Source organism: Sphaeramia orbicularis, chromosome 21 (genome assembly GCF_902148855.1).
Source record: "Sphaeramia orbicularis chromosome 21, fSphaOr1.1, whole genome shotgun sequence".
Classification (NCBI taxonomy): Eukaryota; Metazoa; Chordata; class Actinopteri; order Kurtiformes; family Apogonidae; genus Sphaeramia; species Sphaeramia orbicularis.
This window is the reverse complement of record NC_043977.1, coordinates 1892451-1916613: the sequence shown is the minus strand read 5'-3', so window position 1 is coordinate 1916613 and position 24163 is coordinate 1892451. Positions and strand designations below refer to the sequence as shown.

General features: G+C 44.6%; 1 protein-coding gene across 2 annotated transcripts; it reads right to left on the bottom strand.

The window, feature by feature from the left end:
• Nucleotides 1-11320: 11320 nt before the first annotated feature.
• LOC115412228 (UDP-glucuronosyltransferase-like) lies at nucleotides 11321-23936 on the bottom strand. Of its 2 annotated transcripts, XM_030124608.1 has the most exons (5): nucleotides 23008-23936; nucleotides 20081-20212; nucleotides 16739-16826; nucleotides 13203-13422; nucleotides 11321-11770 (listed from the first exon to the last, which is right to left on the bottom strand). In XM_030124608.1, the coding sequence occupies exons 1-5, from the start codon at nucleotides 23863-23865 to the stop codon at nucleotides 11488-11490; spliced, it is 1581 nt and encodes a 526-aa protein (XP_029980468.1). In that variant the 5' UTR covers nucleotides 23866-23936; the 3' UTR covers nucleotides 11321-11487. The 2 variants fall into 2 exon arrangements, with proteins under 2 accessions (XP_029980468.1, XP_029980469.1); XM_030124609.1 differs by lacking the exon at nucleotides 20081-20212.
• Nucleotides 23937-24163: the final 227 nt, after the last annotated feature.

Here is a 24163-nt window from a genome sequence, read left to right as displayed (position 1 = left end):
TGTAAATTTGTCTCTTTGTTTCACTGTAAAAAGAAGTAAAATTACACAAAAATCTTTATATTTAGACAATCATTTCACAAAAAAATGTGAAGATCTGAAATGTTTAAACCCTTTCATGCATAGTGGTCACTCCAGTGGACAGTTCTTCTCCAGCTGTTCTCTTGTATATTCATGGGTTTTGTTGTTTTCGTTCCATATCAGCCAACACAATGGCTGCTCATACACCATCCCATATACAGCAATTCATACCATTACTGTAACTTTGCTGTTCTTGATAAACCTGATCTGCACTGACATGATTGAGTGTAAATCTATTGATAACTGTTATTAGACTGGATTAATACTTTTCTCTTTTTTTTGCATATTATCTCCATGAAATGAGTAATAACTACTAGTAGAGTATGATAACATGTGAGAAAACATCAGATTAGCTGCATTAATAACATTTTTCTTTTGTAGTTTTCATACAGTACATCACTTTCTGATATTGTGTTTTAAATACATGTTTCTTGGCTTCAAAAAGTAAACACTAACACTGTTTGACTACTAAACTAACACTGTTCGCTTCAGAGTTCAAACCCTTTATCATCCGCTCTGTCACAATAGAAAAGCAGTTTATGACTGTTAAAAAAAAAACTCAATGGCTTATCCATTTGTATTGGATCAGTTACACGTCTTGGCGCCTTGACAAACTGGTTAGCTTAGCAACATTTACTTTCTAAGCTTCAAAGTTAGCTTAACTGTTGCCCTTGTTCCATGTTAACACGGTAAAATACACACCATTCGCATTGGTCTCAATACTTTTGAATTCATGGTCACGGATAGCAGAGAGAATCCACTGAATTATGCACCCAAACCGCCCGTGAAATTTCTTCTGACTAGCACAAAGCATTCAGCTAGCCGCGTACCTACTAGCCTATTAGCCTATTAGCCTGAAGTCAGCGAACAGTGACATTACCCACCGAGTATGTGCATTAACTGATGCAGGGCAATTATCTGCAGGCAAAGAAAACACTGACTTGGTGGAAAATTCTCCTGAGCTACCTAACTGCACACAAGATTAAAATTCTATTGCTTTCACCTGTATTTTGCCCTCTGGTGACTGTGAATTAGATGCATAAAATGGCGGACATGTGCGTTTACAGCTCAGCTCTGACGTCTGCTGGTCACATGTCCACAGTGGGCGGAGTTACCAGACTAAACAGAACTGTTTTCTTTTCTCCAACATGAATAAAAGTCATGAATCTGACATTCTGGAGTTCCACATCATTTATTTATGTTCAGAGGCACACATGAAAATATCATGTCATGTACATTAATTACATTTATGCAAATTCCACAACCCCCATTTGGCCTTTTTTTCTGGTGCATATTTGGTAACATTTGTGGTAAAAGGAGAGGTAGGGGGAGAGTAGGCTTCTGACCAAAGGGATGCTGGTTCAATTCCACAGACAGCCAGTAAAAAGTTTTCTGCTCATGTGCCCTTGAGCAAGGCACTTAACCCCATTTCCTCCCCAGGCCCCTCCTGTGTTCCTCCTGCATGTTCCACAGACGGGTTCAAAGCGCAGGTGGAATTTCAGTGTGTGGTCAAATGGACTGTGAACCGAAGAGAAAGGATCTGAATCAAACAGGTAGACCACAGGTGTCAAACATGAGGCCCGGGGGCCAAATCCGGCCCGCCAAAGGGTCCAGTCCGGCCCTGGGATGAATTTGTGAAATGCAAAAATTACACTAAGATATGAACAATCCTTTAGTTCAGGTTCCACATTCAGACCAATTCAATCTAAAGTGGGTCAGACCAGTCAAATACTATCAGAATAACATAGAAATAATGACAACTCTAAACTTTTCCCTTTGTAAATATAAATATTTTCACGTATTTACACTAAAACAAAGTATAATTTCACAAAAAATGTGAATAACCTGAACAAATATGAACAACCTGAAATGTCTAAAGAGAAATAAGTACAATTTTACCAATATTCTGTCTGTTATTAAATGTTTTGTGTGTTTGTAGATCCACTGTGATCTGTACGTTACAATGAACACGTGTAAATGATAAACTGAGGCAGAATTTTGTTAAAATTACACTGATTTTTTCAGTTTGTTCATGTTATTCACATCTTTTGAAAGGATAGTTTGTAGATGTAAACCTTTTCATAATGTAAATCAACTTTTTTCACTCTAAAACATAGAGAAAAGTTTGGAGTCGACATTATTTCTATATTATTCTGTTATTCTTTTACTGGTTTGGCCCACTGCAGATCTAATTTCACTGAATGTGGAACTGAACTAAAATGAGTGTGACATCATTGATTGTTAATATCTTCAGTATCATTTTTGCATTTCACAGATTCATCTGGTTTTGGCCCCGGGCCCATGTTTGACACCCCTGTCTTAAAAGGACAACGTGCGCTGTCGTCTGTTTTTCCTTGGCACCACTTCCTCTTTTACACTTACGTAATGGATTGTAAATATTTGGACAATTTCTAAGTGTTTTTGTGAGATGATAAGGTTGTTAATGTCGATCCACGGTGACTTAAAGCACACAATGATCTTTTAATTCAAGCCAAATATGGAACCCACGCCTAGAAATTAAACATTTGTATTTGTCTGAGCTCTGACCTTCAGCCCCTTTAAGCTGGAATGTGGAAAGAGCGAAAAGAAGAACCCTGGGAATGAGTCTGAACAGACTTATATTCAGGGTGTGATTTGTTGGGGGGGGGGGGGATCAACCCCCCGACACACACACACCCTCTGGTGTTCTTCCTCCTATATCCTCCATCACTGACACAGACGTTCACCTGAACCCAACTGCCGCAGTCTCAGAATTTGCGAACGTCCCCTTTCCACCTTCAGCCCTGACAGCACTTTCTGGAGTGATTCACCCAAACATTTATATTCCTAAATATTATTTAAACGCTATTGCATTTGCTTCTCTACTTGCACGACGTCTTATACTTTTGAGGAGGAAACGGGAAACCCCTCCCACACATGATCAGTGACTTTAACACCAAACCACCACTCATCACCTGGAGAACTGTAGGTATGGTACAGATTTTATTTCTGTCTTTTTTTTTTTTTATAATCTATGTATAATTGTTATCTATTCAATTTTATTTTATGTATTTATTTTTGCTTTTACTATGTTTTCACATCTAGACTTTGTATGAATGCTATGTGCCTCCAGTTCATAATCCTGATGTCTTCTGATAAATATATTTACATGTTTATGTTTATAATTAAGTTGGGAGGTGGAACTTGTGTTCAAAAAGACAGTAGAAATGTACAGATTGTATGATGCATCCATGTTATGCTGTTGAAAATCCACAAATAAAATTATTAAAAAAAGTTGTAAATTTGCGAATGTCCCCTGCAATGAGGCGCTATAAAGGGGGGGTAAATGTGGCAAATTCATGGGGGCCAGCATTTGTGGGGGGGCTGTAGAGCAGAGGAGGGGGTCCAGTGGATACAGGTTCGAAGGTGTGAACATTTGGTGTAAGATCTGCTGAATAACAGAGGAACAGAACCAGGAGGTGGACGGTGAAAGGATGGAAAGGTTCACTTCTGTTTCATGCCAGCGTTTGGTATGAACCACAGCCCCATGTATATAACTGCCCCCCCGACAAAACACAAAATTGGACCAATGGCCCTGTAGCTTACTGGCCTTTGGGAAATGTGTCCAGATCCATTTATTCTCCCCCAGTTCTGTGTATTTATTCTATTACAGAAATAGTCCGTGTTTTGCTCATATTCAATCAGATCTGTAAAAAATTCAAATTCACACTTGATATCATTGATACTGATTTATTGGATCAATCCACTTCCTATCTGTTATAATGGGAACATTTTTCAAAGTGGCACCAAATCCAGAATCAGATCCGGATCCAAATAATTTCAATCCCTTGTGTTGACATCATCATACAGAAGCTGTAGACCAAGTCTGAAGTCAATCAGAACTGGAGTTTGGGAGAAAAAGATGATTGAAATGTTTTCCCATAAGAGCCCATGTTAAATTTTGCGTCAGTTCCAGATCCAGAAGAAGATCCTGATCAGCATGTGGACATTCTGTTTGGGTCATCTCCCCATCAGGGCTGGACTGGAGACATTTACACTGGAGATCATTTAGATTTACTGAGTAATTGCATCAAACCATTTCTTATCTCTTATAATGGGGACATTTTTCAAAGTGGCACCAAATCCAGAATCAGATCCGGATCCAAATAATTTCACTAACTTTTGTTGACATCATCATAAAGAAGCTGTATACCAAGTTTGAAGTCAATTGGAATTGTAGTTTCGGACAAGAAGACGATTGAAATTTTTGTAACGGACGACAGACGCTGCATGACGACAATGCAACCCCCCCGGTTTTTTTTTGTTGTTGTTGATAAATCGCACCCTGCTGCAGCTATGTGTTTTCACTCCAAATCAAAAGACAATAAAACAAACGTAGAATAGTTTCATGCTGCAACAAGTAGAAAAGTGAAGCTCAGACATGACGGAGCTGTTCTTCTGTCTGTGCTGAGCCACAGACCAGAGCAGTGCAGACGCTAATAACAGGGAATCACATATTTAACCCAGTAATTTAGCAAAACCTTCTGTCAAGGCATGGGTTTGCAAACAGACTTAAACAGTTAAAAGAGGATGAGCTTGAGAAACAACAAAAGGTACTGATGGAATGTGGCCCATGCATCCGGAAGCGTTTGCACATGCTCAGATATAACTCAGCTGTTAGTCCTCAGGACATTTGGCATCAGTATGTGTGCAAATTTATTAGAGCTACAAAGTTGATCACGCAGCAGTGACATCAATCTGTTCTGTGTTATCCCCCTGTCCAACCTGAGCCGAAGCGTCAAATACCACGCACAGAGGGTTAGGGTTAGTGTTAGGGTTAGGGTCAGGTGAACCGCAGATCTGGGCCTAAGTTGACAAGTGATCAAATGGTGTTGAAGAACATGCAAAAGGTCAAAAATGTGTAGGTATAAAAACTGGTGTGACATAAAATCAGTGCTGCATGTGGAGGATTTGGAAACATCAGGGCTTGGTGACCCCTAGTGGTCATTTTGTAGCACTACAGTGAAGAATTTTAAATTTTTTTTTTTTTTTTTTTTTTAGAAAATTGCACTTGCAGCAGAAGCTGTTGTAAAGACTGTCTGCCTTTGAGGCTGACAGTGTTGGGAATAACAGCCTTAAAAATAGCGGTCTTACTAACGCTGTTATTGTTTTCCAGTAACGGGTAAACTAATGAATTACTATTTGAAACATTCCAACGCCGTTAACATTACCGCTACAGGCAGTGAAATACGGCCCGTTACTCTGCACTGATCTAACAGCTGTTATCTGTCCTGACTCGCTCAGACAGGCAGAGGTGTGACGTTCAAGGACGACTCGAGTCTTTTGAACGGCTCTTTTCAGTGAACGATAAGAACCGATTCGTTGCGAGCCGTTTGTTTATGTGCCCTTCTTCTACTCAGATTACCCACAATGCCTTCATGCTTCACCCGCGTGTCCATGAGTCTGAGTTGTCCACGCCCCCTTCACCTGAACGACTGATGACATCTGCGAGTTTGAGTTGAACCAGCACAACACAGGCACCTGAACGCAGCTGATGTAGGGGAGGAGTTATCAGCTAATGTAGGGGAGGAGTTATCAGCTAATGTAGGGGAGGAGTTATCAGCTCATTTAGGGGAGGAGTTATCAGCTGATGTAGGGGAGGAGTTATCAGCTCATTTAGGGGAGGAGTTATCAGCTAATGTAGGGGAGGAGTTATCAGCTCATTTAGGGGAGGAGTTCTCAGTGCCAGTCTGACTGGATCAGGAGGAGCGACTGAAAACAGTGCAGATGTGGAACTGGAGGAACATCTGCTTCTGTAAATGCACATCTGCACTGATGAGCTGGAAAAGCCGGGCCCTGGTGGACCCTGGTGGGCCCTGGTGGACCCCAGCCTGGCCCTGGTGGACCCCATCCTCCCCCCAGTCCTGGTCTTCAGTCCCTGTCTGCTGTTCTACTCTGTAACTGACTGTGAAACACACTCACAAATCAGTTTCCTTTTACATATTTGAAGGTTTTTCAAAAAAGTAACACAAGAATCACTTTCCCTGGTAACTAATTACATTTATGAGGGAGTAATTCTGTTACTAATTAATTACTTTTTTTGGGAAAGTAACTAGTAACTATAACTAATTACTTTTTAAACGTAATTTGCCCAACCCTGGTGGCTGAAGGACTGTTTTCTTCTCCCAGGACTGAAACCTTGCAGTTTCAAAGTGGATAAGACTTTTATGAAATGTTTTCCTCTTGTTTTATTGAGTCTGTGCTGACCTGTTCTGTGGTCAGCTGCTCTGGGCTGCTGACCCTGCTGACCCAGGGCATCACTACCGTGACCGGACTGTGTTGGACCAGAGGTGGACTCTGCAGAAGACTCCGTCAGTCCTGGATGATCCCAGTCATTCCCTGTATGATGCATTCAGGTGTCCTCCATCAGGTCACAGATTCAGTGTTCCTAAATGTTGGACCAATAGGATGAGGAATTCTTTGGTTCCAGTTCCATTGTTCTGCTGAATAATTCTTTGTAATGTTGGTGCTGTTGTCTTTAATGGATTATTTATTGTATTTATTGTTGGTTTGTTGTCTGTGTCTGCTGGCTGTAGAACAAACTACCCCTCGGTCATAATAGTTTACCTTGACCGTGACCATTCCCAGTTTTCTTTTGTCCAGTTTCTATTTTGTGTACTTCTGCAGGTTCATGTAAACCCAGCTCCAGTTCCATCTCCATGTTTCTCCACAGACTCTGCAGTCGGACCACAGAACCCTAACCCTGACCATGTGGACTCACACACTCGTATGTACGACGGGAACAGGAAGGAAGGCGGAGCCGACCCCCGCGGAGGCCCAGCGCTGCACACCCAACCCCCCAGGTCCTGTCAGGTAACATGATCCAGGAAACAAGGCCGGGGTCCAACCCTGATCCACGGAGCCTTTGTGTCGGTCTGAGCTGAACCCCCCACTCAGTCCTAAACAAACACACACACACACACACACACACACACACACACACACACACATCTGTTTTTCCACAGGCTTTATTCAGTGTCAGTGCCATGGGTTTTCCACAGTTCAAAGATGTGCAGGTTTTCTTTCATCAAAATCACAGTATTTTAAAAAACATTAGGATTCCTGAAACAGAATAATTGTTACATTAATAACTAGAAAAGCACTTGGAAACTGCAGACCTCCACCAAGGCAGATCAGTGCCCCCCCCCCGATCACCACCAAAATTTAATCATTTGTTCCTTGTGCCAGTATCAGCACTTCCTGAAATTTTCATCCAAATCCATCCATAACTTTTTGATTTATCTTATATACAGACAGACAAACCACCGCTGGCAAAAACAGAACCTCTGGTAGAGGAAAAAATAATGGATTAGATTTCTGTCGTGCTTTTCTAGGCCCCTAAAGCACTTTACATTATTGACTCATTCTTCATTCACTCTCACATTCTCCCTCTGGTGGTTTTAAACTACACCTGTATCCACAGCTGCCCTGGGACCCTAACCCTAACCCTGGGACCCTAACCCTAACCCTGGGACCCTAACCCTAACCATGGGACCCTAACCCTAACCATGGGACCCTAACCCTAACCCTGGGACCCTAACCCTAACCATGGGACCCTAACCCTAACCATGGGACCCTAACCCTGACCCTGGGACCCTAACCCTGACCCTGGGACCCTAACCCTAACTCTGGGACCCTAACCCTGACCCTGGGACCCTAACCCTAACCCTGGGACCCTAACCCTAACCCTGACCCTGGGACCCTAACCCTAACCATGGGACCCTAACCCTAACCCTGGGACCCGAACCCTAACCCTGGGACCCTAACCCTGACCCTGGGACCCTAACCCTGGGACCCGAACCCTAACCCTGGGACCCTAACCCTGGGACCCGAACCCTAACCCTGGGACCCTAACCCTGACCCTGGGACCCTAACCCTGGGACCCGAACCCTAACCCTGGGACCCGAACCCTAACCCTGGGACCCTAACCCTGACCCTGGGACCCTAACCCTGGGACCCGAACCCTAACCCTGGGACCCTAACCCTGGGACCCTAACCCTGGGACCCTAACCCTAACCCTGGGACCCTAACCCTGACCCTGGGACCCTAACCCTAACCCTGGGACCCGAACCCTAACCCTGGGACCCTAACCCTAACCCTGGGACCCTAACCCTAACCCTGGGACCCTAACCCTAACCCTGACCCTGGGACCCTAACCCTAACCATGGGACCCTAACCCTAACCCTGGGACCCGAACCCTAACCCTGGGACCCTAACCCTGACCCTGGGACCCTAACCCTGGGACCCGAACCCTAACCCTGGGACCCTAACCCTGACCCTGGGACCCTAACCCTGGGACCCGAACCCTAACCCTGGGACCCGAACCCTAACCCTGGGACCCTAACCCTGACCCTGGGACCCTAACCCTGGGACCCGAACCCTAACCCTGGGACCCTAACCCTGGGACCCGAACCCTAACCCTGGGACCCTAACCCTGACCCTGGGACCCTAACCCTGGGACCCGAACCCTAACCCTGGGACCCTAACCCTGACCCTGGGACCCTAACCCTGGGACCCGAACCCTAACCCTGGGACCCGAACCCTAACCCTGGGACCCTAACCCTGACCCTGGGACCCTAACCCTGGGACCCTAACCCTAACCATGGGACCCTAACCCTAACCCTGGGACCCTAACCCTAACCCTGGGACCCTAACCCTAACCCTGACCCTGGGACCCTAACCCTAACCCTGGGACCCTAACCCTAACCATGGGACCCTAACCCTAACCCTGGGACCCTAACCCTAACCCTGGGACCCTAACCCTAACTCTGGGACCCTAACCCTAACTCTGGGACCCTAACCCTGACCCTGGGACCCTAACCCTAACCCTGGGACCCTAACCCTAACTCTGGGACCCTAACCCTAACTCTGGGACCCTAACCCTAACTCTGGGACCCTAACCCTAACTCTGGGACCCTAACCCTGACCCTGGGACCCTAACCCTAACCATGGGACCCTAACCCTAACCCTGGGACCCTAACCCTGACCCTGGGACCCTAACCCTAACCCTGGGACCCGAACCCTAACCCTGGGACCCTAACCCTGACCCTGGGACCCTAACCCTGGGACCCGAACCCTAACCCTGGGACCCGAACCCTAACCCTGGGACCCTAACCCTGACCCTGGGACCCTAACCCTGGGACCCGAACCCTAACCCTGGGACCCTAACCCTGGGACCCTAACCCTGGGACCCTAACCCTAACCATGGGACCCTAACCCTGACCCTGGGACCCTAACCCTAACCCTGGGACCCGAACCCTAACCCTGGGACCCTAACCCTAACCCTGGGACCCTAACCCTAACCCTGGGACCCTAACCCTAACCCTGACCCTGGGACCCTAACCCTAACCATGGGACCCTAACCCTAACCCTGGGACCCGAACCCTAACCCTGGGACCCTAACCCTGACCCTGGGACCCTAACCCTGGGACCCGAACCCTAACCCTGGGACCCTAACCCTGACCCTGGGACCCTAACCCTGGGACCCGAACCCTAACCCTGGGACCCTAACCCTAACCCTGGGACCCTAACCCTGACCCTGGGACCCTAACCCTGGGACCCGAACCCTAACCCTGGGACCCTAACCCTGGGACCCGAACCCTAACCCTGGGACCCTAACCCTGACCCTGGGACCCTAACCCTGGGACCCGAACCCTAACCCTGGGACCCTCACCCTGACCCTGGGACCCTAACCCTGGGACCCGAACCCTAACCCTGGGACCCGAACCCTAACCCTGGGACCCTAACCCTGACCCTGGGACCCTAACCCTGGGACCCTAACCCTAACCATGGGACCCTAACCCTAACCCTGGGACCCTAACCCTAACCCTGGGACCCTAACCCTAACCCTGACCCTGGGACCCTAACCCTAACCCTGGGACCCTAACCCTAACCCTGGGACCCTAACCCTAACCCTGGGACCCTAACCCTAACCCTGGGACCCTAACCCTAACTCTGGGACCCTAACCCTAACTCTGGGACCCTAACCCTGACCCTGGGACCCTAACCCTAACCCTGGGACCCTAACCCTAACTCTGGGACCCTAACCCTAACTCTGGGACCCTAACCCTAACTCTGGGACCCTAACCCTAACTCTGGGACCCTAACCCTGACCCTGGGACCCTAACCCTAACCATGGGACCCTAACCCTAACCCTGGGACCCTAACCCTGACCCTGGGACCCTAACCCTAACCCTGGGACCCGAACCCTAACCCTGGGACCCTAACCCTGGGACCCTAACCCTGACCCTGGGACCCTAACCCTGGGACCCGAACCCTAACCATGGGACCCTAACCCTGGGACCCTAACCCTGACCCTGGGACCCTAACCCTAACCCTGGGACCCTAACCCTGACCCTGGGACCCTAACCCTGGGACCTGAACCCTAACCCTGGGACCCTAACCCTAACTCTGGGACCCTAACCATGGGACCCTAACCCTAACCCTGGGACCCTAACCCTGACCCTGGGACCCTAACCCTAACCCTGGGACCCTAACCCTAACCCTGGGACCCGAACCCTAACCCTGGGACCCTAACCCTGACCCTGGGACCCTAACCCTGGGACCCTAACCCTAACCCTGGGACCCGAACCCTAACCCTGGGACCCTAACCCTGACCCTGGGACCCTAACCCTGGGACCCGAACCCTAACCCTGGGACCCTAACCCTGACCCTGGGACCCGAACCCTAACCCTGGGACCCTAACCCTGACCCTGGGACCCTAACCCTGGGACCCGAACCCTAACCCTGGGACCCTAACCCTAACTCTGGGACCCTAACCATGGGACCCTAACCCTAACCCTGGGACCCTAACCCTGACCCTGGGACCCTAACCCTAACCCTGGGACCCTAACCCTGACCCTGGGACCCTAACCCTGGGACCCGAACCCTAACCCTGGGACCCTAACTCTAACTCTGGGACCCTAACCATGGGACCCTAACCCTAACCCTGGGACCCTAACCCTGACCCTGGGACCCTAACCCTAACCCTGGGACCCTAACCCTAACCCTGGGACCCGAACCCTAACCCTGGGACCCTAACCCTGACTCTGGGACCCTAACCCTGGGACCCTAACCCTGACCCTGGGACCCTAACCCTGGGACCCGAACCCTAACCCTGGGACCCGAACCCTAACCCTGGGACCCTAACCCTGACCCTGGGTCAGACTGACAGAAGCGTGGCTGCCAGTCCACACCTACAGCCCCTCCCACCACTCAACATTCATACACATTCGTACACCAGTGTGAGTGACACTGGAGGGTGAAGTGTCTTGCCCAAGGACACAACAGACTGACTAGGACAGAGCGGGACTCGAACCGCCAACCCTTGGGTTTCCCTGCAGAGCCGTGGCCGCCCACACATTAGATGAACTACTGGGTCTTCTTCTTCTCTGTCCTCTTTCTGAAACAGCTCCGGGTGCAGAACCAGCAGCATTTTAGCGTCAGAACCAGAACAGTGATCAGAACCAGGGCTAAAAAGCCCAGGACGTCCAGGCTGTGGTACTGGATCCAGTTCAGGTCATGAGCAGCCACCCTCAGATGTGCAGCTCCTTTGTGTTTCATGACGAACTCGGTCCAGAAAACAGCCAAGTCCAAAGGCTGAAGAGGACGGTCCAGGTGGATCTGAGACAACTGCACCATCTTCTGTTTGTAACTACACAGGAAACCCCAGGACAAACAGAAGGACACATGTCAGACACAATGAGGCTTCAGGACGTTCACTGCATCTCCGTTCTTTACGGTGTCCACTAGGGGTGAAACAATTCCTCGAGGAATTCGAGTACCTTGATTACAAAAAATGATCGAGGAATTTTCTCTGCCTCGAGGAATCGCTTATTTACTTGTAAAGCTCAAAGCACGGCATTTCGCACGGACTATTTCATGTGTCACAACGTGCTTATGTTACTGACGCAAAGGAAGACGACAGAGGACGCGGAAGTGTTTGGATGAAGCAGCAGGAAGATAGAAGAGGTGAGTGAATACAACAATGATGACGAAAGACAAAAAAACACAATAAAAAGGACAGAAAATGTTGAAAGTGTGGAAGCATTTCAGACTGAACAGCAGGTAAACACTGTGACATGTATCTGTTGTAACACTGTCCGTAAAACAACAGCACATCTGTGATGGAGCATCTACTCTGAAGACCCCCAGAAGGGAGCGGAGGACCCCAGAGAAAACAGAATTAACGTAGCACAAATCAGTGAGATTAACGTCAATACACCATACTAACATAACGTTAGCCCTGCAGAGGGTTAGGTTTGTGTTCATTATGGAACTGTCGGATGTGTATAGTTTAGTACGATTTTCACAAGCAGAGATATGGGCAGTGAGCTGTGATCTGCACGGTTCATTTCCCAAAAGCACGAACAAAATGGTGCAGGGGTTGGTGAAAGTTTTCTCTTACCTTGTCACGGCCAAATTTTGGCAAAATCCAACTACTTTTTACTAAATTGAAACGGCGGGGGTGGGGTTATAGGTTATGAGACAGACAGATAAGGTGGGGGGGGCATTGTCTTGATTCTCCTGAATTTCGCAGAAATGTGTCAAACTGTTCATGCATGGACTCGTCCACAGTTCTGTTCAAATGTTCTTGTCTCTTTTATGCCACATCACATTCCTGTTATGTCTAAATTGTAAATTCTGAAACTTTCAGCTGCCAAAGTTCAGTTGCACAACAAAAAGGCAACGTTTATGCCTTTTTTAAAATTTATTAATGCCTTATATTTTTGATACTTACAAGAAATACCATGTTGAACACTAAGTAGAAAATTAAATTTTATTTATTTTTATTTGTATTTGCAATTGCCCCTCTGGAAATGTTTCTAGTCAAGAAAATACATTTTGTTGCGTTTGCACAATATGAATGTAACAAATAAAACTGTTAATTATCAAAAAAAAAAGGAAACCAATTGGTCCTTCATTATTATGTGAAATACCTTATTTCCTCTTGTGTATGTATAATTGCTCTTTAACCAAGCAAAAATAAGTTTTATCCAATTACTTGATTCATCGAAGGAATTTTCAGCAGAATACTCGAATACAAAAATATTCGATAGCTGCAGCCCTAGTGTCCACTGTCGTACCTTTTGTCGTTGATGAGCTTCCTTATCGTAGCCACCACCGTTTCACTGGTCACCTCCAGCATACTCAGCTTTTCTGCGACTCCTCGGGCCACCATGCGATGCACATTGTCTCCCTGGTCTCCAAACAGTGGGAACATCACCATGGGAACAGCGTTACAGATGCCCTCATACACACCATGAGTACCTCCATGAGTGAAGAAGATCTGAGCTTTGGGATGAGCTGAGGAAACAGGAAGAATCTGTTCAGAACTTATGACCAGTGTTAGTGATGATCTTTTGGATGTTTTAACCCAGGGCTGTCAAACTCCTGTTAGTTCAGTTCCACATACAGCCTTATATGAGCCAAAGTGGACCGGACCGGTCAAATAACACAAATAACAGGATGAGAACATGGAAATAATGTCAACTCCAAAGTTTTCTGTATGCTTTTGAGTGAAAAAATTTAAATTCTGTCGCCTAATGAAAATGTTTCCATCAACGAACCGTACTTGAACATAACATGAACAAATATGAACCTGAGAATTCTTAAGAAAAAGAAGTGTAATTTTAACAATATTAGGCCTTAGTTTATTCATTTATATATGTGCATCACAACGTACAGATCACAGTGGATCTACAAATACACAAAACATTTAGTAACAGGCAGAATATTGGTCCAATTCCAGACTTCTCTGAAGACATTTCAGGTTGTTCACAGTTTTTGTAAAAGGCTAGTCTGTAAATGTCAACATTTTTGTGAAATTATACTTTTTTTTTTTTTTTTACACTAAAACAAAGAGGAAAATTTGCAGTTTTCATTACCCTGCCAGGAGGTCTTGTGATCACTTTGTGTGTTTGTTTGTTTTTTAGCATCTTTAGTGTCAAACTCTTCCCCCCATCTTTCCCAGATCTTCCCCACAGATAGGCCTAGGCCCTGGAACCAACCCATTACATTTTGGTCCCAGTAGGACAAAGTTCAAGGTCACAGCAAGGTCACAACATCTACAGTTTTCCATCTGTCATCATGGAGACATTTTCTAAAATTCACAAAAAATTCCAAACGACTCCGATTCTCCTCCAGTTGGATCCACCTGTAGCTTAGAACAATCTCTTGTATGTGGAACTAAACTGTCCACATCCACTGTGGAATGTGGACTCTGTGGACATTTACACTGAACACTGAAAATCCCATTTCCCACACATTTAAAATTAGAACTCAACTAATATTGATGTGAATTGAATCTAATTGGACAGACACATGACTGGGACCAGATTCAACTGTTTCTGTGTATGGAACAACCTGGAAACTGTTGGATTTAAACAGAAGGAGTCGATCCACACATGCACAGCGTTCAGGGGGAAGGAGGAGCTCTGAGTTCTCTGAAGACTTGTTATTTATAGGTTATTCTGACAGTATTTTACTGGTCTGACCCACTTCACATTGAATTGACCTAAACTTATTTTAACATCTGAATTGTTTATATCTTCAGTGAAATTTTTACATTTCACAGATTCATCCCTGGGGCCAGATTGGACCCTTTGGAGGGCCAGTTTTGGCCCCCGGGCCACATGTTTGACGCCTGTGTTTTAACCCATACAGTCCCAGAGCTACTTCTGTGTCAGAGCCCAAAGGACTTCTTCTGACTATTTAACCCTTTATTTCTAAAGTGATTTAGAACCTTCATTCATCATCTGAACCTGCTTTGTCCTCACTAGGGTCACGGGGGTCGTTGGAGCCCATCTCCTCATGGGTGAAGGCGGGGTTCTAATGCTCAACATGGTCACATGGTCCTATGGTCGTCATGGTTTCCATACGGTGGTGTTGGTCCTATCCGTATGCCAACACCGGGGGGCGGAGCTGGGACATGTTTACGCTCTGGGACCCGTTCGACAAAAAATACCGTTTCAGGCACCGACAATGCCGGTGTCATGTGACCAAAGGCCCAAACCACAGGAAACTGTAGTGGACCAAGGTTCTAATAGTTTTGGATTTTTCATTATAGTTTAGTTTTATTTAGTTTTGACTTTTTTTTTTTTTATCTAATTCAGTTCGTTTTAACTAGTTTTTAGAGCAGGTTTGATAGTTTTTATTAGTTTTCATTATTTTCTAAATGCTTAGTTGTAGTTTAGTTTTAGTTTAGTTGTAGTTCAGTTGTAGTTCAGTTGTAGTTCAGTTGTAGTTCAGTTGTAGTTCAGTTGTAGTTCAGTGGTCTCTTTTCTCTTCTTCTCTGTGCTCCTATTCAAATCAATCCCAGACAGGACTCTGCTGCTTTAGTCTCCATGTTTCCAGGTAGAGTGGGGACCAGAAGACGACTGGAAACCACAAGTGAACACAAGTGATGGAGCAAAAAGTGTCGGATGGTGACAGCACAGAAAATTGCTAGAGCGAAATAAATCATTTTCGTATCAATCTGACATTGGCAAAGACGAAAATGAAGGGAATTTTATCCATAATTTTTATCCGTTTTAGTTAGTTTTGTAAACACACAATGCAGTTTCAGTTAGTTATGGTTTTTTTCTTTTAGTTATAGTTTTTATTTATTTCAGTTAATGAAAATGTTCTTTCAATTCTAGTCATTTTGTTAGTTTTCATTAACGATAATAACCTTGTAGTGGACTGACATAATGTGGTTGTGGTATGTACGGAGGAGGGGGGGGGGGGCGTATACTCCTTATATGAACACAGTACTGTGGACACAAGAGGACAATGAGTTGATGGAACAGTGTCCATGATTGGATCTGGGACAACAACATGTCCTTACTGCTGATTGGAACAGGACAAATAAGAACATCTGATTGGCTCTGTGGACATAGAAACACCCATATTTATTACCTCAGTACTGTGGACGTAGACATGACCTTATTTTGTTCTATCTCTAACTCCATTCAGTAAATAAAGGCTCCACTCTTTGCTTTGTCTCTATAAGTCAGTGTTTTTCAACCTTGGGGTCATGACCCCTCATGGGGTCGCTGGGAATTCAAATGGGGTCGCCTGAAATTTCTAGTAATTGATAAAACAAAATAATTTAAAAAAAAAAACCTTACTAATAAAAATCTGTGTTAACAGAGCCAATCCCAATCCATACCAGACAAACTGTGGTTGTGAAACTGCAGCACTGTGGCTCTGTTTGTGTCAAATGTTCATTGTGGTCAGTTTCAGATGCTGCAGCTCTTTCATAATTCATAGTTTCAGTTCTTGTTTGTTCAGTATTAATTGTCCTCCTTGTAAATCACAGCTGGACTGACTGGACAGATCCTGACCAAAGAAAATCACATTAAAAAGCCTAAATGTCCTCTAAATTTAATGTTTAGCTGCAACATAGTATAGTAAATTATTTCATGATCAAAAAGAAATTCATTTTAGCAAAAAAAAAAAAAAAAAGTCTCTGTTTTGAATGTCTGGGGTCGCCAGAAATTTGTGATGTTAAAATGGGGTCAGGAGTAAACAAAGGTTGGAAACCACTGCTGTAAGTATTTATCAGATGTTAATATACTTTGAATGATGTGCTTTACGACAGAAGTACATCGCACGTTCTTCGGAGTCAAACGTCACGTACCCAGGAGGTCGTTCTGAGGTAACCACTTCATGAGCCGGACGTTCTCCGGTACGTCTGTAGGTGGAACTCCAGTGTATCTCCACACAACCTGAAACATATAATCCCACCTCCGTGTCATGAACAGTGTGTGTTTACCCGATCTGAGAAGGACTTCAGCTCTGAGGGGGAAAATCTGTGGCTAAAGTGTCTAAACCAGGGCTGTCAAACATGTGTCCCGGGGCCCAAATGCGTCCCCCCAAAGGTTCCAATCCGACCCCTGGGATGAATTTACACAGTGTATAAATTCCACAGTCCAGGCTGTGGAACTCATTTTAGTGTGGGTTCCACATCCAGACCAATCTGATCTACAGTCAAATAAGAACAGCAGAAGAACCCACACAAAACAATGACTGCAGATTTACTACTGGGTTTGATGGGAAAAAAATAATGACATTATGTCTATAAAGAATACGAACTTCATTTTTTGTCTTTGTTTTAGTGCAAAAAAATAACATTAAATTATGGAAATATTTCCATTTCCAAACTCTCCTGTACCAATAAAATGTGACTAACCTGAACAAATGTGTCCAACCTGAAATGTCTGTATTAAATTCAGTCCAGTTTGAACTCTTTTCTTCCTGTTCCTCAGTGTTTAGTGTCTTTGGAGATCTGATCCAGAATGCACATGGACTAATGAGAAGTGGAGGAAGAAGACTGAGAAAATTGTACTTGAAATAAAGGTTTTTAATCTCAATTTCATTTTTTTCAGGTTATTCACTTTTTTGGATAGTTTATAAAAGTAAGTGTTTTCAACATTTAATTTTTTTTTTTTTTTTGCACTAAAACAGAGACAAAAATTTGCAGTTGTCATTATTTCTAGGTTATTCTGTTACTTTTTTACTGGTCCGGCCCACTGCAGATCTAATTGAGCTGAATGTGGAACCTGAAAGAACAGGAGTTTGAGAGCCCTGGTCTAGAGTCTCTTTTCCATTCACCCTCAAATTACATAAATATAAATTGTGCATAAAAATTTGTCTATCAGTTTTTCAGACGTAGTTAAATTGACATATGACACAAAACTGTACTAGAAAGACCTTTGAGTCCAACTCGAGTCACATGACCAAAACAAACAGATGTTGATGGATGTTAGAACAAGAGAAGAAGAAGAGCTGAACCCAAATGTGTGGGTTTGTGTGGACACAGCAGGAAACCACATTGTTTTAGAATTTAGTAGGAATTAGAGGGGTAACGAGCATTCTAGATTCACAACAACAGAGAAATGCAAACATTTTCCAGGCCCTAGAGGGCGCTATGAGACAAATATGAATATATCTGTGAATCAATATGATATTTATGTACATGTTTTTGGAATGACTTCTCGTGACATTTCGCGATAATTAACAAATAAATAAATCAATGCATTTGAGACTTAATGGGAAAACCAACATTACGCACTTCTGTTTTGTGGACATTTAGTAAATATCAGTAAAGTTTTGTGCAGATGTCCAATGGAAAAGAGACTAATGTAAAAAAAAAAAAAAATGCAATTCTTGGATCAAAGTGACGCCGTCATTTACATGTGCTTTGTGTTCTTTATAAACATGAATCTGATGTAGACGTGTTGTGAACTCAGCGCCTTTTGAACGACCATTCTCCTGTTTTCTTTTCAACACAGTAGCCTTACATAACTTCCTGTGACTGTTCTAAAAAGCCACCCTTTCACACTGTAGAAGAATGAATCTGGCTCAGTTTGATACGAAATCACAGAAAAACAGTTTGGTTTGGATCAGACTGGGGGGTCCAAACATTCAGACCAAACTAAAGTCACACCAGCCATCAGAGCAGCGACTGAACGAACACCATCCAACATTTAAAGGGAAAAGAGTTAATGTTTCCATTTGTGCTCAGAAAATGAACTCAAATGATAATCTCAGAATCCAATTAGAGGCTTGTTTCTTTATTATTCTACTACTTAACAACAATAAACAGATTAAAATGAGGCTGTATTAGGTTTTTTTTTTCCTATTTGTGCTCAGAACAATAAACTCTGCAACATGAAGAAAAAAAACCTCACATACAGTCACATGACCTTTGGCTAAAGCGTAAATGTTTGGGGTTCTATGTGAAGAACCCCAAACATTGGCAGCTCTTTCTAATGAGCTGCAGGACTGCAAAAACCTATTCCAACTGAAAAAAGTGTATAAAGAAAGCTTAGAGACACCTCCCACCCCGTCAACAGACTGTTTTCCCTCCTGCCCTCAGGGAAACGCTTCCGGAGCCTGAGGTGCAAAACGGACAGATTTGGAAAGAGTTTTTATCCAACAGCCATAAGACTGCTCAACTAAAGCTGAGGGGGTGAAGTGAAATACAGAATGTGCAATAATAGGTGCAATAGTGCTGGTGGGGACAAAAGCCCTGATCTGCTTCCCTTCAGAATCTGATGGATTAAGGACATTCCAACGCTTTAGTGGAACCCAAAGAACCTGCATTTAACATCATGTTGTCGACCATCAGCTGCTTCTGCTCTGGTGTCACACTGGAGTCACAGAATGGACCACAACCAGTTCTACACTCCAGTACCACAGATGTGGGCGGAGTTACTTCATCCATATATTTACTCCAGTTCCACAGATGTGGGCGGAGTTACTTCATCCATATATTTACTCCAGTTCCACAGATGTGGGCGGAGTTACTTCATCCATATATTTACTCCAGTACCACAGATGTGGGCGGAGTTACTTCATCCATATATTTACTCCAGTACCACAGATGTGGGCGGAGTTACTTCATCCATATATTTACTCCAGTACCACAGATGTGGGCGGAGTTACTTCATCCATATATTTACTCCAGTTCCACAGATGTGGGCGGTCTTACTTTATCCATACATTTCTAGCTGAATCCCTCAGACCTTGGTTTTGGTAGTTCTGCTCTTCTCTTACAGCTCAGCTCGTCTGTGCTGAAAATGAACAATTAGTTCATTTCCAGGAAACTTCCAGCAACTTGTGCAACCTCTAAAACATCTCCTTTTTTCTTCCAATTTTTTCCTAAATCATCTTTTGAATGCCAAAACCTAATGCAGGGTTCTAACTGAGGTGATCTGAAACTGTATTTTTTACCAGGATTGTTGGACCACCCTAGTGTGTATGGCTAACCATTAAGGCTTTTATTAGTTAGAAGGGGGCAGGAAATATAAGATGTTCTTCATCCTGCTCCTTTTCGAGCATGGGTGTGTACATGTTTGTTCACTTGATGATTATTACATGTTTGCTGATGAAATGCACAACCATGAATGAAATAAATGAAATGAAATGAAAAAAGAAAACAGACAAACATGACTGAATCCATTCAAATGACTGTTACCCTTTGAGGAATTTGTCGAAAGGCATCGAAGAACTGTTTGGCTATTTTGTCAGGCATGTTGGACACCATCGAACCCAAAGTAAAGACGATAAAGCCGTCATCTCCAGAACCGTTCACAAACTCCTCCAAGTCCTAAAGAGTTGAGAGAGAGAAAAAAAACCAAAACATGATCACAATAATCCCTCCAGGGCTAATGAAACACCATGTCTGTTTATGTGTCTAGATCTGGACACCAGTAATGACGCAGGTGTTCATTCTATGAGTTTGTGTTTTCCTGTGATTATTAACAACAGCCCGCGTCATGTGGTTATGTTTCAACTTCATGCTCGTCTGTGGACATTTGTGCTTTTCGAACTTTGGACATTGTAGGTCAATGTTTAACTCAGGGGTGTCAAACTCCGCTTCCCTGGGGGGTGCTGGAGGTCCAGTCTGGGTCAGGTTGGGCCACATTAAGTCTTCCACAATAAAAGGCTTTCGTTACAGCCCAGTCAGCATGTCCATGTGGGCCCCAGAAGGGTTACAGTTGGGCTGCATATAAGGGTCCCATGTGGGTTTGTCTGCGGTTTCCGTGGTAACCCCACATGTGTTTGACCAGATCAGAATCAAAATCAAAGTCAGAATCTGAATCTCTTTCTTGTCATTGTACCAAGTCCAATGAAACTGAGGTAAAGCTCTCAGGTTCAGTGCAAGAATTTACAGACAGACAACACAGATCAGTAAAAGGCACAGATATTTACATTAGAAGATAAGAAGTACTGCAAACTAAGATATTTGTAAAACATACAATTTAAGTAGTGCAAATGACATGAAAGATTAATATCATGGGATAAATAGTGTGAAGAATAAATAATATTAGATATTCAGATCTTTGATTCTGATCTGGGCAAACACATGTGGGGTCACCATGGCAACTGTGGACAAACCCAAATGGGACCCTTCTATGCAGCTCAACTGTAACCCTTCAGGGGACATGCTGGACATGAACATGCTGGACATGGACATGCTGGACATGAACATGCTGGACATGGATATGCTGGACATGAACATGCTGGACATGGACATGCTGGACATGAACATGCTGGACATGGACATGCTGGACATGGACATGCTGGACATGAACATGCTGGACATGGACATGCTGGACATGGACATGCTGGACATGAACATGCTGGACATGAACATGCTGGACATGGACATGCTGGACATGGACATGCTGGACATGAACATGCTGGACGTGGACATGCTGGACATGGACATGCTGGACGTGAACATGCTGGACGTGGACATGCTGGACATGGACATGCTGGACATGAACATGCTGGACATGGACATGCTGGACATGAACATGCTGGACATGGACATGCTGGACGTGAACATGCTGGACGTGGACATGCTGGACGTGGACATGCTGGACATGAACATGCTGGACGTGGACATGCTGGACATGGACATGCTGGACATGAACATGCTGGACATGAACATGCTGGACATGGACATGCTGGACATGAACATGCTGGACATGAACATGCTGGACATGGACATGCTGGACATGGACATGCTGGACATGGACATGCTGCCTTTTTTGATGACCTGTCCCTCTTTGAACATCTTTCCGGTCCTACTAATCGTCTCCTTCACCTCGTAGCTGCTTCCACTGCTGCTTCATTCTCTTTGTTTACTTTCTTGAATAAATCTTGTTTCCTCAACAGACATGTTTTCAGATTGTCGACCCTGTTCTTCCTCTCCTCTCCCTGGTATTTTGTAAACTCCTCAGCATGTCTATTTGAGTCATGACGTCAGACGTTGTGTTCCTTAAACACCGTACCTTCCTCTGTGCAGATGGGACTCGTAGCGGTGCCTCTGTGCTCCACAAACAAATCATTTCCTTAAGTTGCCTGTGCTCGTTGCCAACCTTTCTCTTCACGGCATGTTTTGACAGAGACATGACTGAACTGGATGATGGCAGATAGTTTTCCATCCACTCGGTGTCACTACAGAATATGCTTCAACTAAGTGACTAACATTCATACTTCTCCGGGTACTTCGCGGTTAGCTAGCTTGACAACCATTGTCAACAAATGCGGCCGGAAGCTGTGACGAGACTATCTATGGTTAGGGATGTGTATTGGTAAGAATTTGGCGATACGATACAAATCACAATACTAGGATCAACATACGATATGTCAGGATATATCATGATACTGTTAAAAAGACAATTTTTTGTTTGTTTCTTTTTTAATGATCATTTCCTGGAAGAATTGGATTCCAGCAGAAATCTGCACAAATCTTAAACACATTTGTATTTGATCCCAACAGGATCTAATGTTCTATCAGCAAATGTTCCTGTGTTCAAACTGAAATTCTGTTTTACAGACATTCCAGTTTCAGATCCTGTTCAAATGTTCAGATTCTATTAGTTCACAACGAACATCAGAACAGGATTTGAGTTCAATCCAAACAAAGGAACCAACATTATTGAATAAAAGAGTGTGAAATAAGAAGAAATAAAATATAAACACAAAAGAAAAACAAAAATGAACCTCCACAATATCTGCATTTGAATAAATACCTAAAAATATCGCTACAGTAGTTTTTAATATGGATAAAGTATTGCAAAATTAAATATCACAATATATTGCAGAACTGATATTTTCTTTCACTCCTATCTATGGTAGCCCATAAGTGATCAAAATAAATAAACTAAAAGTGTGGCAAGACTCAATAAAAAGGTGCGTTTGAGAACTACGTGTGAGCCGCACTAACACTAAACACACAAAATATGGTCCAGTGGGCTGGATTTGACCCCCGGGCCGCCACTTTGAGACCCCTGTTGTAACGGATTTGCTCCAGCCTGACTTTAACACAAAGACAGTTTGTTTTGGCTCGACTGAACCCACATGTGAGCTGTTTGTTGTTTTGGTACTCACCGCTGGCAGAGGGCCTTTCTTTGCACAGTTGATACCTCCGATTAAAACCATGTTGGGCATGAGCGGCCTGGGCCACTCGAAGGTAAAGTCATACCGAAGAAGCCAAACGGCACCGTGGCTGATGAGCTCCTTGTAAGTCATACCGTCTTCTAAATATTTACTGGCTAGATAATCAAAGTTGGCATAAAGCAGTTTACACAAGTAGGACTCCACAAAAGAAAAGAACACGTTCTTGACTCTTTGTGGGAAGTTCATCTGAGGTGTATTCCCAGAGTAAAACTTAGGAATGTAAGACAGAGGAGTGGGGCACTGGTTGGCCTTTAAGTCCAACCCACATGGAAGTCCACGGAGGAAATAAACGGCAGGAATGGAAAACAGATGAGCCAGGACGGAGCCACACGGGAGGAAGGGGTCTGTGAGCAGAACGTCGAAGCCCTCTGCTCTCAGTTGACTCATCAGCGCCTCATTGTGCAGCAGACTCTCACACCCTCTCACCTGAAGGTTGGTGAAGTCAATCAAACGCTGTATGTCCAGAAGAAAATCAGTGGATTTAGGTGGGACGAATATTCCCTTCCTGAGCTCATTAAAGTTTGCATCCAGTTCTTGTTGGCTGTAGGACACCGTAAACACCTCAGTCCTGTAAGAGTCCGAGCCTTGGATCAACAGGCTGCTTTCAGGCACCAGCACCACCACCTCATGTCCCCTGAGGCTCAGCTCCTTCACCAGGATCTTCATGCTTAACCAGTGGCTCCCGTCCACAGGCATAACCAGGACCTTCCCCCCCTGAACGGGCTCCGCACTCAGGCAGCAGAACCAGGCCAGCAGACCCAGTGAAGTGAGCCGCTCTATGGTCCTCATGTCCTCGTCTGTGTGAGCTGAAGGCTGGACTGGAGCAGGAGCAGGAGCTGGAGCTGGAGCTGGAGCTGGAGGAGGAGAAGGAGGAGGCAGCTGTTATTAAGAGGCGGGTTCATCTGTGTGTGTGTGTGTGTGTGTGTGTGTGTGTGTGTGTGTGTGTTTACTCTGTGTTTCCAGGCGGGCTCTTACATAACCACGGGTGGACAGAAGGGAGCAGAGATTCCCACTGGAATTTGTAGGAAGTTTGGGATTCTAAGTTTGTCTCTGAACTTCTTAGTTTCTTTTAACTCAGTCCGTTCCT